This window comes from Ursus americanus, chromosome 12, assembly GCF_024610735.1.
Source record: "Ursus americanus isolate L20-20 chromosome 12, mUrsAme1.1.p, whole genome shotgun sequence".
NCBI classification, from domain to species: Eukaryota; Metazoa; Chordata; class Mammalia; order Carnivora; family Ursidae; genus Ursus; species Ursus americanus.
The window spans coordinates 13,749,779-13,763,811 of NC_142138.1; the positions used below are offsets into that span (position 1 = coordinate 13,749,779).

The 14,033-nt window shown below is 39.1% G+C and overlaps 1 protein-coding gene across 3 annotated transcripts in view; it reads left to right on the forward strand.

The window, feature by feature from the left end:
* The first annotated feature begins 2,390 nt into the window (after positions 1-2,390).
* Positions 2,391-14,033, forward strand: part of C8A (complement C8 alpha chain) — a 62,618-nt gene continuing 50,975 nt past the window's right edge. For 2 of the 3 annotated variants that reach the window (XM_045802236.2, XM_087865919.1), the window contains exon 1: positions 2,392-2,580. In XM_045802236.2, coding sequence (XP_045658192.1) covers positions 2,504-2,580 — 77 coding nt within the window. In that variant the 5' untranslated portion in view covers positions 2,392-2,503. Of the gene's footprint in view, positions 2,581-14,033 lie in introns of all 3 variants that reach the window. The other variant, XM_087865920.1, reaches the window with a different exon arrangement.

A 14,033-nucleotide genomic window follows, 5' to 3' on the forward strand; every position in this document is an offset into this window, starting at 1 on the left:
AAAAAAAAAAACAACACATGTAAAGTGGCAGGTATAGGGCTTGGTACTCTATCTACCTTGTTTCCATTTTCCCTCTTAATCACTGTCTCTCTGTCAGGATTCTCTTGAGGATAATATTTATCTCACAAGATTATTTTGAAGAGTAAATGAGAAAATATAGCTGAAAGTATTATGAATAGTAAGCTATCTCTAGTTGACTCACTTACAGATTCACTCAATCAAATAATATTTCTTACTAAAGATTCCGTGTTAAGTGATATGGGTGATTATAGAGAAGAATCAGACATAGGATTTACCCTAGAGAAACTTTCCTTACTGAGATGTACCCCACGCCCCTAGAAAAACATAGTATGAGTCAAAACTGAAAAGTGCTGGTATGTAGTTGCAAGGTTCAAAGATAACATGGAAGCACCTTCCGGATGGGACCATGAGCCAGGGATCCATGATGGACATGCTATTTGAGAAGACACTTGGCAGAAGAGTAGAAGAGGAGGGATAAGGGTAGTTGAGGTAAGCATCCAGCATGGCCGAAGTCGCAGCGGTGAGAAAGTGTGAGGAAGGTCAGGAGAACCTAGCCTATAATGTCGGGCATAATTTGAGGGTGAGGGTTGATGAAGGTTGCAAAGATGGCTTTGGACCCATGTGCGGAGGAATTTGGACTTCGAATTTTACAGACAATGGCGGAGCCACTGAAGGTTTCTGAGCAGGAGACTTATGTTGTCAGAAGCTGTTTTCTTGATGAGTCCTGTGGTAATGCACAGGCAGATCTGGTCTGAGGAGAAAAACAGAGGCCCACTAGGAGTCTGTCGTGATAGTTTCAAGAAGAGCCCAGGCCCTGAAATGGATCCAAGGGTGAGAATGAAGGAGAGAAGCTTTGGAGGGAAAACATGACAGAGGAAATATGACAGAATTTAAGGGACCATGTTGGGGGGTGGAGGGTGAGAGAGGTGAGCAGTGGTTAAGGAGGAGTCCTGAAGGCCAATAACATCTTGGGTGAGGAGAAAAGGCATCAGGGAAATCTCAAGAAGGAGCTGGTCTGGGAAGGAAGACAGTATTATCTATATGTAAAGAGAAGAAAATCAATTCACCAGAATCCCAGGCATCAGAGGAGGGCAGACCAGGTTTTTTGTGGGGCGGTGTTTCCCAGCTTTGACACTATTGACATTTGGGGCCAGATAATTCTTTGTTGGGGACAGGGAGTGCCGTCCTGTGCTTTATAGGGTGCTTAGCACCCTCTGGATGCCAGGAGCACAGCCTCCAAAGTTGTGACAGCCATAAAGGTCACTGGACATTTCCTCTCAAGGGCAAAATCACTCCTAGTTGAGACCACTGTTATAGGGGGAGAGAGACACAGAAATCAGGGACTGCAGGGGCTTTTTAGGACCCAGAATCAGTCTCCACTTCTGTCGAATGTTTACCTAACAAAATGTCTGAAAAAACAGAGGCAGTAACAACTGGGTGCCTTATTAAAATCTCCACATTCAAATCAGACACAGCTTTCTTAAACATACAAGTTGGTCGTTAAAATTTTCATAACTGTATTTGAGATGAATAATGATACTACTGGCTAACCCTGCTAATGAGAGAATCTAAATATTCCCAAAGAGTTCAAGGCAGCTGTACATCCTTTGGGCAAGTTACTTCACTTCTCTGAACCTCCATTTCTTCAACTGCGAAATGAAAAAAAATCATTTCTATCTCAGTGACTTGTGAGTGTTCAGTAAAATAAGACATATGACATGCTTGCCCCATGTTCAGTTATTCCTGTCTCTCCGTCTCTACTTGTTTAATTAATTTATGAATATGTCTGGAAGAGTAAGAGAATGTATGTAGGTATGATATCATCCGTGCAGACGTGTGGCTGTCATCATAATTCTAGAGAACGCTTCTGGAGATGTCTATGGAAGACGTCTGGTCCCCTCAAGACACAAATATGCTGGGTCTTAACGATATCCAACGTCTAGATGAAAGGCGGAAAGTCCGTTCATTTACCACAGCTCTCAGGCTCCAGATGTGTGGCAATACACTGTGGAACCTTTATGTAACGATTAGCATTTCTTATGTTTGTGCAGCTGTTTTTGACGGAGCTCACCGGTATTAGCCCTGTCTCAGTCTTACGAAGCCAATCGATCTGACTTCAGAAGTTCCAAGAGCCACTCAGAAAGACTGAAAGAATTCTGCAACCGTCTCTTGATTTGGCTTTGCCTCATTCTGAAAATAAGATCTCTTTGCTAGACTGGATTGCCTACAAATCCTCCTTTCCTCAACTATATGGATATTACTTTCCAAAAGGTCTGAAGGACAGTGGCCTTTGGTGCCTGAGATTTGAGGGTGTTTGGCCAATCAATATCCTAGTCACTAATTAACCTCCTCTCCATGAGAATTGAGTGAATTCTGTTGGTTCCAAACATTCAACTGATCTTACAGGTCCCAGCCTGAAGACATCTTTAACTCCAACTCTCTGAATAATTGTATTCGTTCTAAGTACTATACGGCGGATGAGATGTTTGCTGCTGCTTTCTTCATCTTGTCTTTGATGACTTGTCAGCCTGGGGTAACCATTCAGGAGAAGGCGAACCGGTGAGTTGGCCATAAATCTGCAAACTTTGCACATAGGGATCACCTAGTGGGGAGCTAAGTCACTTTCATGTTTGCAACAGGTTATTTTAGGATGGAATGTGACCTCTTTCATGTTATCACCAATCCAGTGAAGGACTGCCCTTGGAGTCAGATGGACCTGCATACAAACACAGATCTAATACTCAAGAGTTGGGTAATCTGGAGTGGACCACTTAATCTCTGAGCTTCAGATTCCCTACGGAAACGAGAATAATAATACCTCATCTATAAGAGCTAATGAATATGAAATAAGGTCCTAGATATAAAGTATACTCGGTTTAATAAAAAATAGTCATCTTGAGTAATGTTAGACAGCTAACCTCTACTTCTCTGTTTGTGAATCTTGCAAATTCCCATCTCATAGTTTGAGGGAGGATACAATTAGGTAATGTTAATAACATCATCTAGGGAAAGGCAAGAGACTGTAGAGATGCTGGGTCATTTCATTCTTAAAATGAGTTTACCTCTTGCTGTAGGGTAATGAATGGAAGTGATATTTTCATATGTACATTGCAATTTTACCCATTTCATTTCCTTGAATTGTCCAACTTGGCTTCAGGTTTTTACATCTTAACATCAAGTATATTGTGGTGCTTAAAGAGCCCCTTATTTTAGCTTTGGGGTAATATGAAAGCAGTCCTTGTCTCCCAAACACTGAAGATTTTAAGCTGAGCTATTTCATTCAAGTTCTTGTTAAGTGATTTAATTTTGAATCATTATTGCTCTTAAATGCTAGAGCAAGAGAGATTTCCTGTACATAACAGTTCAGAAGAGGAAAGGCATTTTTACAAGCAGTTAATTTACAACTTGTATTTAAAGCAAATACACTTTTGAAAAATCAGAAAACTCACCTCTAATAATTAGAAGATAAAGGCAAGAGAATGGTGGTAAAGGAAATCTCTGCTGAGATACTCTTAATTATAAAAGCTTATCATTGTAATCCTTTTTGAAAATGAACAAAGAGTCTTGATGTTTGATGAACTTATCAAATAAGACAGACCAGTGAAGAGGCAAATTTGAAGTCAAGGCCAAAAAGAACCAATTAAATACTTCACAAAGTGCTGAAGTAGGAAATCATGAGGTCTTTGTATCTAATGCCAGTTTATCTGACCCTGGCTTTGAAAATGGAAAACTACACGGTGAAATAATTTTACTGAGTTCAAATTATGGCCCTGGCATTTACCATTAGTGTGACCTCAGGCAAGTTACAGAAGTGGTCGGAGCTGTAAAATGGGAGGAAATTCAGGAAACAAATGGATGAAAATACTTAGGACAATGCTTGGTACTTAGTAAGCGTGCAGTGAAAGCTACTGCCCGCGGGTTTGTGGGATTGTTATTGTCATATTTTGGTCTTTCCCTTCTCTCTGATGGTTGACAAAAATTAGGTAGAACACATGTATAATGTGCCAGTTGGAATGGATCGTCAAGTTTGGTCAGTGATTTCAAACATTTACAAAATTGAACAGTGGCACTCTTTTTGCCCCAAATAGAATCTTACATGAAAACTAACAGTGAGAAAAACAGATGATATACATTTACGTTTTTAATGGTACACTTTAATTTTTAAATTTTTTTAAATTTTAAAAATTTTTAGTACATTTTTATTTTTATAAGCTCTTCTTTACCATTTGATTAGTATAAACTCTTAATAGAAAAACGGGGTTAAGAAAAACATTTAAAAATAATGGTGATGAGGGATGCCTACGTGGCTCAGTCAGTTAAGCATCTGGTTTTGGCTCAGATCATAATCCTGGGGTCCTGGCATTGCGTTCCTTGCTCAGCGGGGAACCTGCTTCTCCCTCTGCCTGCCATTCCCCTTGCTTGTGTGTGCTCTCTCTTTCTTTCTCTCTCTCTGATGAATAAATATATAAATCTTAAAAAAAAAAATAAAATGATGAAAATCAGTTGTAATACCCAGTCTCAAATATCAACAGCTCTCCATTACGTATTTTATATAAATAATACATTTTAAGCCTGTGTGTTGTTTTAAAAAGTTTAAACAATCTTCAATCCTTCTAATTTATCCAGATTGTTTTACGATAAATATGATCTTTCAGCGAATATATTGTGTGCACTCAAAAGTGTCTATTTCTGTGTTGTTGGGTGTAATGTTAAGTCATTAAATCAAGCTGGTTGTCAATGTTGCTCAAGTTTTCATCTCCTTGTTCTATTTATTACCGAGGGAGGGATGTTGTAGTCTCCAGCTGTATTTGTAGATCTGTCTCTCCTTTCAGTTCCTGCAGTTTTTACTTCATGTGTTTTCAAACTATGTTATCTATCTACATACCTATCATCTATCTATATTTAGAATTATGTCTCCTTGATGACTTGCCTCCTTATCATTATGAAAGGCTTTCATTATTCATAGCAACTGCTTTTGTTCTGTCGTCTATTATTAATATAACTATTCTTGCTTTCTTATGATTATTGTTTGCATGGTGAGTTTTTTTTCCAATATTTTATTTTGACTTATCTGACTCTTCATACTTTAAAGTATGCTTCAGATAGATAGCATGGAGATGAATTTTGGTTTAGTAGCTAGTCTAACAATCTCTGTCTTTTAATCACAGTATTTATATCATTTACATAAAATGTAATTACTGATAACTTTGCATTTGTTTATCACCTTTTTATTTGTTTTCTACTTGTCCCATTTGTTCTTTATTTTTGTTTTTATCTTTTATATTTAATATTTTTTCTAATTCCAAATGATTTATTAGCTATTCTGCTTTCTTGTTGCTGTTGTTATTGTTCTCAGATTTACAATATATATCATTAATTTATCACGGCCTACTTTCAAATAATATGATACCATTGCTGGTATCATTTTTATTCTCACTGAGTGACTTCCTCTGACATTTCTTGCAATGCAGAATGACTTTTGGTGATGAATTCTCTATTTTCAGTGGTCTGAGAAAGTCTTTATTTTGTCTTTATTTTGAAGGGTATCTGTTGAGTATAAAGTCCTGAGTTGTTTTTTCTTTTTTCTTGCCACACGACTTTAAGGAGATCATTCCATTATCTTTGCTTACATAGTCTCCGAGGAAAAATTGCTTTCCTCTTTGTGTAATACATCATTTTTAAAAAACTGACTGCTTTTACAGTTGTCTCTTTATTATTGATTTTCAGCAATTTGATTATGATGCACCTTGGTATGGTTCTGTAGGTTTATAGTTCTCACCAAATATGGAAAAAAATTATGCCATTATTAATTTAAATATGTTTTCTGCCTCATAATCTAGTTTCCTTCTGATAGTACAATTGCAGATAGGTTAGCCTGCTCAATATCCCACGGTCCACTGAGGCTCCGCTCTTTCTTTTTGTTGTTGTTGGCAGTCTTTTTTATCTCTTTGTTCCATTTTGGATGGCTTCTGTCACTGTATCTTCAAGTTTGCTCATCTTTTCTACTGCAGTATTTAATCTGTTGTTAACCTGTTCAATGAATTTTTCATTTCTGTTGTAATGATTTTTAGCTTTTAAAGTTTAATTTGGTATTCCTTTATCTTCCACTTATCATCATGTTCATGATTCTTCTTACATACTTGGATATATGTGCAATAACTCTTCTAAAGTTCTTGTCTGCTGCTTCCATCATTTCTATATCACAGGTCTTTGGAATTTGGACTGACACAGACAACATCTGGTTTAATCCATCTACTCATGTGGCAGGTAAAGAACTTGAGCCCCAGAAAGAGAGAGAGAAGGGGCATATTACATAACAACCAGACCTCTCTGCCAGGCGTTTTAAGAATACTGGCCAATTAATCCTCATTATGTCCCTCTAATATTGTTGTAATTATTATCCCCTGATTGACGGCCAGAGAGGAAACAAAGCAGTCTGATAGGTTCTAAATCACTTGGTCACCTAGTGGCACAGTCAGGTCTTCTAATTGCTGTATCAGTGTTATCTCCACCATTCCTGCTACCCTCACCCACCATATATATATATATTTTTTCAAAACTAAGCATACATTTTGATAAGTAATGCAAATGCAACATTTTCAACCAAAAATTTCCACTGATGGAGAATGAACAAAATTCCTTTAGAGGGACTGATGGAAACATGAGTGGAGAACCTCAAACATGGAGGATGACCACAAAGGTTTGTTTCTCTGTTTTATTAATAGGACACAGAGGTAGTGGACCCTGAGAAGTTTAAATCATGATTCTTCTCTATTTTATTTATTTCATAGACATCAGAGTGTGTTTACCAAAGTACCTTGGGCCAGGGCCATGTGACTATTTTCAAAGGTTGTCCAGATAACTGGAAATCAGTATGTATTCAAGCTACTTGAATTTTTAACTAATATGAACAGCCGGGGTAGTGGGTGTGACTCAGAAGTGAGTCTTCTGAATGTGCACACCTTTGTCCAGGGGAACTAATCTAACTAATCGTTAGCCGGACTTCAAGTGGCACTAGGTATGGGCTTTCGAGTGAGATCAACCTGGGTTTAAGTCCTGGCTTCACCACTTAGTGGCTCCAGAATTTGGGCAAGTTAAACTAAGACCCAACTTCCTCAACTATAAAACAGAGATACACATTTCACTGAGTGCTCTCAGGAGTTAGGAGAGTTCCTGTAAAGTACTTAGCACAAAACTTGGCACATGGTAAGCTGTTAGAATATTATTTTTATTACTCTCTTTCCCTTTTGTCAGAAATCCTTCCTAGTATATCTTGGAATGCTAAAACAATGCACACGTTTTAGTGTCAAACAGCCTTCATTTAAACCCTCGCTTTGCCATTTTACTATCTGTGTAACTTTAAGCAAGTTTATCTCCTCTCTCTATGAATCTGTCTTCCTTACCTAAAAAATGGGTGCAATAATTCCCACCCCACAGGGTTCTTAAGACATTTAAATGAAGTAATATAAGAATGAATGAAATAATACATTTATACCCAACATTTGTACTGAGATCGTACTATATGCAAAGTACTACCCTTAGCACGAGGCTGCAGCAGTGAACAATACAGTCGTAACCTCTACCTCGTGGAACGTGCAGTGTAGGGATGGAGATAAAGTATGAGCAGCTCTATGTATACGGCATAATGTTAACATAGGGCAGGCGGCTCTTCTCTGTCTACAAGAAGAGAGGCTTAACGGAACTAGGGAGTTTCAGCCAGATGGATGAGGTGTGATTATTCTATGTGGAGGAAACAGCATTATACACGTACTGCAGGAAAGCCTGGCACATGCCTAGAACCGGAAGTTCTGTGTGGAATTCTGTGTATACCCAGCACACAGTAGATACTTTACATTTGTTCATTTCATCCATTCATTCCTTTGTTCATTCGTTCGTTCGTTCGTTCATTCATTCATTCATTCATTCATTCATTCATTCATTCAGTACATACTCCAGGTACACTAGGTGCTGGGTGGTTAACTAAACAGATAATGTTCCTACCGTCATGGAATTTACAGTGTAGCAATGGAGTTGATAAACATGTAAATAAAACATTATAGTAAAAAACTGTGATAAGTACTAGGAAGGAAACAAATAGGGCCTTTTGAGAGAGGATATTAGAGCAATCTGAAGACAGGCTGGCTGGTGGGGTTTCTCTAGAGGTGGCACTTAAGCTGATAGATATAGGGTGGTAAGGAGAAGCCATGTGAAGAACAGGAGAGGATGGAGAGATCAGCATGTGTGAAGACCCTCCAGTGGGAAATGGCCCATCATGCTCCTGGCCCTAAAGGATGGGAACAGCATGAGAGGAGGGGATTGTGCCCTGAGAGGATGTCAAAAATGTGGGCAGAGACCAGATCACAGAGGACCTTGGCATCATGATAAGGAATTTGGACTTCAATCTATGTGTACTCAAAACCAAACAACCAGCCAGCCAAAAAAACACTGGAGGGTCTTATAAAGGAGAGGAGGGGGAGGGATTATCTGATTTTCAATAAAAAAAAATCATTCTGGTGTCTGTGCAGGGAAGGAATGGGAGGAAGCTGCAGTGGGAGATCCCACAGGAGGCCGAGGCAGCGATCTGGGTGAGAGATAATGGTGCCTTAAGTGAGAGGTGTGGCAGTAGAGGTAGCTGGGAGGGAAGATAGTTGACATATACCTTGAAAGTAAAATGGCAGAAATCTCCAAAGGACTGGATATGGAGGTGAGGGGAAGAAGGAATTAAAGCCCACTGCCGGGTAGCCGCCTTGAGCAACTGTGTGCTACGCTGGTTCCACTTCTGGATGTGGGTAAAACTGAGAGAGAAGCTGGTTAGAAGAAAATGAAGAGTTGAGATTTGGAGTCATTCAGTTTTCCCTGTCTCAGAGGCACCGACCTGGTGGAGATCTAAAATGGGGCAGCTGGATAGAGAAAACAGGATTTCAGAGGAGTGGTCTGGGTTGAAGACCTAAAGTGAGGAGGATTAGCATAGAGTCACGGGAAGCCCAGGAAACGGATCTCACCACCTTCCTAAGAGTGAGAGCAGCAGAAAGTGAAAAGAAAGGCAACACTACACCCTGAGGCATTCTAGTTCGTAGAAAATTCAGAAAGAACTGGCCGTAGAGGTGGGGAGGGAGCCAGGAAGTGTGGTGCTGAAGCTAAGACAGGCTAATTTCAAGAAGGGAACAATGGCCAACAGAAGGAATTAAGACCAAGTCAGAAACTTTCCACTGGATTTAGCAGCATGGAGGTCACCGGAGACTCAGCCAACTTTCAAAGTCAATTTAAAATACCTCAGTTTCATGACGTAACTTCCACGTAATAACTGAATGGATCTGCCTCAAGATGATATAATTAGTGACAATCAGTTGTAAATACAAGCTGAGCCAACTTATTAGGACGATCCCCTGGCAATAATCAGGGTTAGGCCTTCTAACCTTCTAGCCAATTAATTATTTTGTGATCTCAGTTGCTGAGGCAGCCACATGCAGGGGTCAAGCCCTTGACTCACAGGTTGTATGTTCAAGTCCAGGTTTCAGGCCCTTTGCCCTATGTGCCACCCTATTTAAAAAGTCAAGTGGGTTTCATCTCACGAATACCCAGCGCTATACAGCATAGGCATGCAACACCTTTTTGATGAAGATGGAGAGTTTTGATGAGCATGTAGGGGGTTGAGAAGGCTAGAGAGAAGGAACTGACATGTACGTCAGGCTTGTGCTTGGGGCTTTACATACACGATCTTAGCCCATATTCAAAACAGTCTCACAAGTTATTATTATTCTGTTTTTCACTTATAAGGAAAGCAAAGTTCAGTAGGTGGCAGAAACTGGATTGCAATACATGCTGGGTGGACTCCAAACCACTTTGTGTTGTATCAGTGTGTCCTCAACTGTGTTACACAATCTTACAGATGATGCATGAAAAAAGAAATGATGTGTTCAAAAAATTGGGGAAATGCTCGGTTGTGCAAATTAGAATGCAGGACTTCTCAGGGCCTTTAATATAATGCCTTTTAAATTTCCAAAAGTAGCATGTTGTATGCAATTTATCCAAATTTGACCATGTAAGTTTTCTTCTCTTCCTTCCCAATCCCAGTTTGAGCACTCGACAGAGCACACTTTGAGAAATCCTGCCATAGTACTGCATTGACTTGCGGCGATTCTATAGATAGGAAAACCAAAAGCCAGTTAGGTAAAGAAACTTGCTCATAGTAGCATAACAAAGCAGATATAAACTAAAAATTATAATCAAAGACTCCTGAATCTTAGTGCTCTGTATTAAATGTGTTATTGCTGGAGTAGATGCTCAGTAACTAGGAGATGCTTTTGTTATTTTTTATTTTTTGGAGATGCTTTAAAACTGTTTGCCAAGATTTACTAGATCACAGATTTATCCATCGTTTCCCAAGCAAATGAAAAAAAATGATACAATTCTTCTGGAAAGCCATTGGCCACAGGTGTCATAAGCCTTAAAATTACCTGTATCCTTCGACCCAGCCATCCCATTCTACAGGCTGCATCCTCAGGAAAGAACTTAGAATACGGAAACACTGGGTGCTCAATAATCTAATTTTTTTGATGTTAGAGGAGTGGAACCATGTGTAGCCATCATAAATAGTTTACATTATCTGCTATGGTATTAAGTGGAAAATCAGGATGTAAAATGTAATAGTATGACCTCAATTACATTATGAAAATGGAACGAAAGGAAATATAACAAAATATTAATGGTGGGAGGGTTGGAGGCATTTTTTCTTTTATGGTCTCTTATGGTCTCGAAGGAGAATGTATTACTTTTATAATAAGCAAAAAATAAACCACATTGAAAGATTCATTGGAATGATACGAGAAAATGCTGGACATACTGATATTGGCTAAAAGGCTGGAGCCCTGTAACAACTTCATGAACGGTCCTTGTGTACTCTCCGTACTCTTGCTTCAGTGATAGCGTTACTACATGTGCTTCTGTCTAGACATCATGTCACAAAGCTTTTAAAGCTACAGCAACACAGAACTGCTCTGTCTGGGCTTTGGCTTCCATCCATTAATACTGTTTCCTTCCATTTTGACATCATAATGCAGTCTCTGTGGGCTTACATTGACATTATCTTGACAATTCCATAGCGAGATGCAAAACTAATCCTGGAGTCATTTTCTGTTCCTAAACCTTCACCCTGTACCTTCTACCCGCCTTTAGATGATTAGAACCCTGTCTTTCTCCATGTTCCTATACTTCAAACTTTTATTATTAGGACAGTCTATCAGAAAAATGACATATGGACAGAATCTTGAGCCACTGAATATCTAGTTACCAGAATTAATTAGCTTCTAACAAGAAATTAGGTTCAAATAAGTCTCTAAACATTGTCATTCTATTTCCTGTAAACTGGTTTCATTCTTTCCCTTCTTTTCTTTCCTTCCTTCCTCTCCCTCTCTCCCCCATTCCCTCCTCTCTTCCCTTTTTGTCCCTCACCCTCCCTGCTTTCCTCCCTTCATTCTTTTTTTTTTTTCCTTTCCTAAATATTCACTGAACACTTTCCTTGGGTTTGGCACCATGATAGCTCCAGGAAGCAAACATACAGAATCTATCTTCAGAGAGCTTACAATCTGGTAAGGACAGAAATTAGACAAATATTACAAGTGTGATAATGAAGTGTTGGGAAGATGTGCAGAGATTGACCAAATCATATGAAGGGAGGAGAAACATTTCCCTAGAGAAATGATGTTTAGGATGACATTGAAAGATACCCAGGAGTTAACCAGGTAAAGAGGTAGATAGTTGGATTCGTTCAGGATTGGGTTTTATAAGGTAGGCATGATTAAGGGAACAGTGGAATCCAGAAATGTAGGACAGAAGTATGATTTTAAAATGACAGATCATGGAATCAAAACTGGTTATAAAGGGAAATGAAAATAGGAGGGGATCTTATTGATAGAAAGCTTAGGCGTCAAGACAGTAAAAGCCCCAAAGACGTCCTAATAGAAGTGCACTGGAATCCTTGAGCATATAACGCAGAAGGGGAAGAGCCCCCAGGATGACTCACAAATTACTGATTTGGAGGAGGAGCTGTTTCAGAGAGCGAGCAGGACCAGAATGTGACCATAGAAGATAATGGAGTGAGGAAAAATGTCCCTGGACGTGAGGAAAAGGAGTGACTGAGGGGCAAATGTTGGGTAGCTCATTTATGGGGCTGACGGGGTTTCCCAGGGTGGTGGAAGGAATTGGAACAGAGATGAAGTTTGTGAGCTGAGAGCTGAAGTTTTCTTTAGAGGGACAGTAACACTGGTATTCATACTAACATCATTTTATAGACCCGAGTTTCTCAAAGTGTGGTCTGCAGAACCCAGGGGGTCCCCGAGATCTTTTCAGAGGGGCTCTGGGGGTTCAAAACAATGTCACAGTAACACCAAGACATTTGCCCTTTCCACTGTGTTAGTACTTTCACTGATGGGGCAAAAGTTACGGTGGATAAAAAAAATACCGTGGTCTTGGTACAGATGAAGGCAGTGGCATCAAACTCACAGGAAAGAAGCTAAGTTTGACTTAAGAAAGTCCCTCTTGTTTTTTTTTTTTTTAAGATTTTTTTAGGATTTTTAAGATTTTATTTATTTATTTATTTATTCGACAGAGATAGAGACAGCCAGAGAGAGAGGGAACACAAGCAGGGGGAGTGGGAGAGGAAGAAGCAGGCTCCTAGCGGAGGAGCCTGATGTGGGGCTCGATCCCATAATGCTGGGATCCCACAGCTTAACCGCTGGGATCCCACAGCTTAACTGCTGTGCCACCCAGGCGCCCTAAGAAAGTCCCTCTTGTGACAGTAAAATCACTAATTCTATTAAACCTCAATCTTTGGGGGAAAAAAAAGCACCTCAGTCTTTGAATACAAGTTATTTAAATATTCTATATGACAAAATGGGAAGAACGCAATATGAACTTCCACGGCACTGAAGTATGACGGTTGTCTTAAGAAAAAGCCTTTAGTCACTTTTTCCCCTGGAGCATTGTTTTTACTTGACAAGACAGCTGTCAAGCTATGGTTATTAGGGCCTATTTGGCAGACATTGTCTCAAAAATGAACAGGGAACCCATCACTTCGAGGAAACCAAATAATATCACTTGTTACCATGATAAAATTTTTGAGCTTTCAAACAAAAATTAAATTTTGGAAAATATATCCACTGATCAGACTTGATGAGGTCACTCATGATATTAATAAATTTGACTTTTTTATATTGGAGAGTGAAATGTGTTAATATTGTTACGATATGCATAGTGAACCATTGTTTTCCAAATTTCCAATGCCCGGTGTTGCAAAAGTCATGTAGGAGTGCCAGATCCATGCAAAGCACACATAGGCCAGTGGACTTAAACGTAACAGCGTGCAAAAAAATTCTTTGACGTGCTTTCAGATTCCACATTGCAGCTAACATTTAAGAAATTGCCAATTGTCAAGTCGTGGAGTGGTATCAAAGAAGAATACCCATAGTTATCTGAAAAGACTACTAAAATTCCCCTCAACTATGTAACATTTTCAACCACATAAATCTATGAGGCTGATTTTCTTCGAAGACTTCTTCAAAGACCTCAACAAAAGCAACAGATTGAATGAAGAAGCAGAAATGAGAATCTGTGTTCTACTAACCCAGACATTAAAGACAGTTGCAAACATGTGAAACAATGACCCACTTTTCACTAATTATTTTTCTTGGAAATCTGTTTTCAAATAAAATTATGGCATATATTATAACGTGAAATGAGTTTGATATTAAAATTTTAAATAGATAAATATATATTGCTAAAATTTCTGTTTTGATTTTGAATTTTGTGAGTACCAGCAGATGTAGCCCACTTAAACAAAGGCTCTTCGGAGTCCTCAGTAATATGTTAAGTGTAAAAAGAGTCCTGGCACCCAAGTTTGAAAACCAGTGTTAAAGATGAGCATTGCTTTCCCCATGGCTCCTTGTCTTGGGTTTCAGCCTGGATGTCATCATTCATCACGACCAGTAGCTCATGGAATTATTAGCATGAGATTT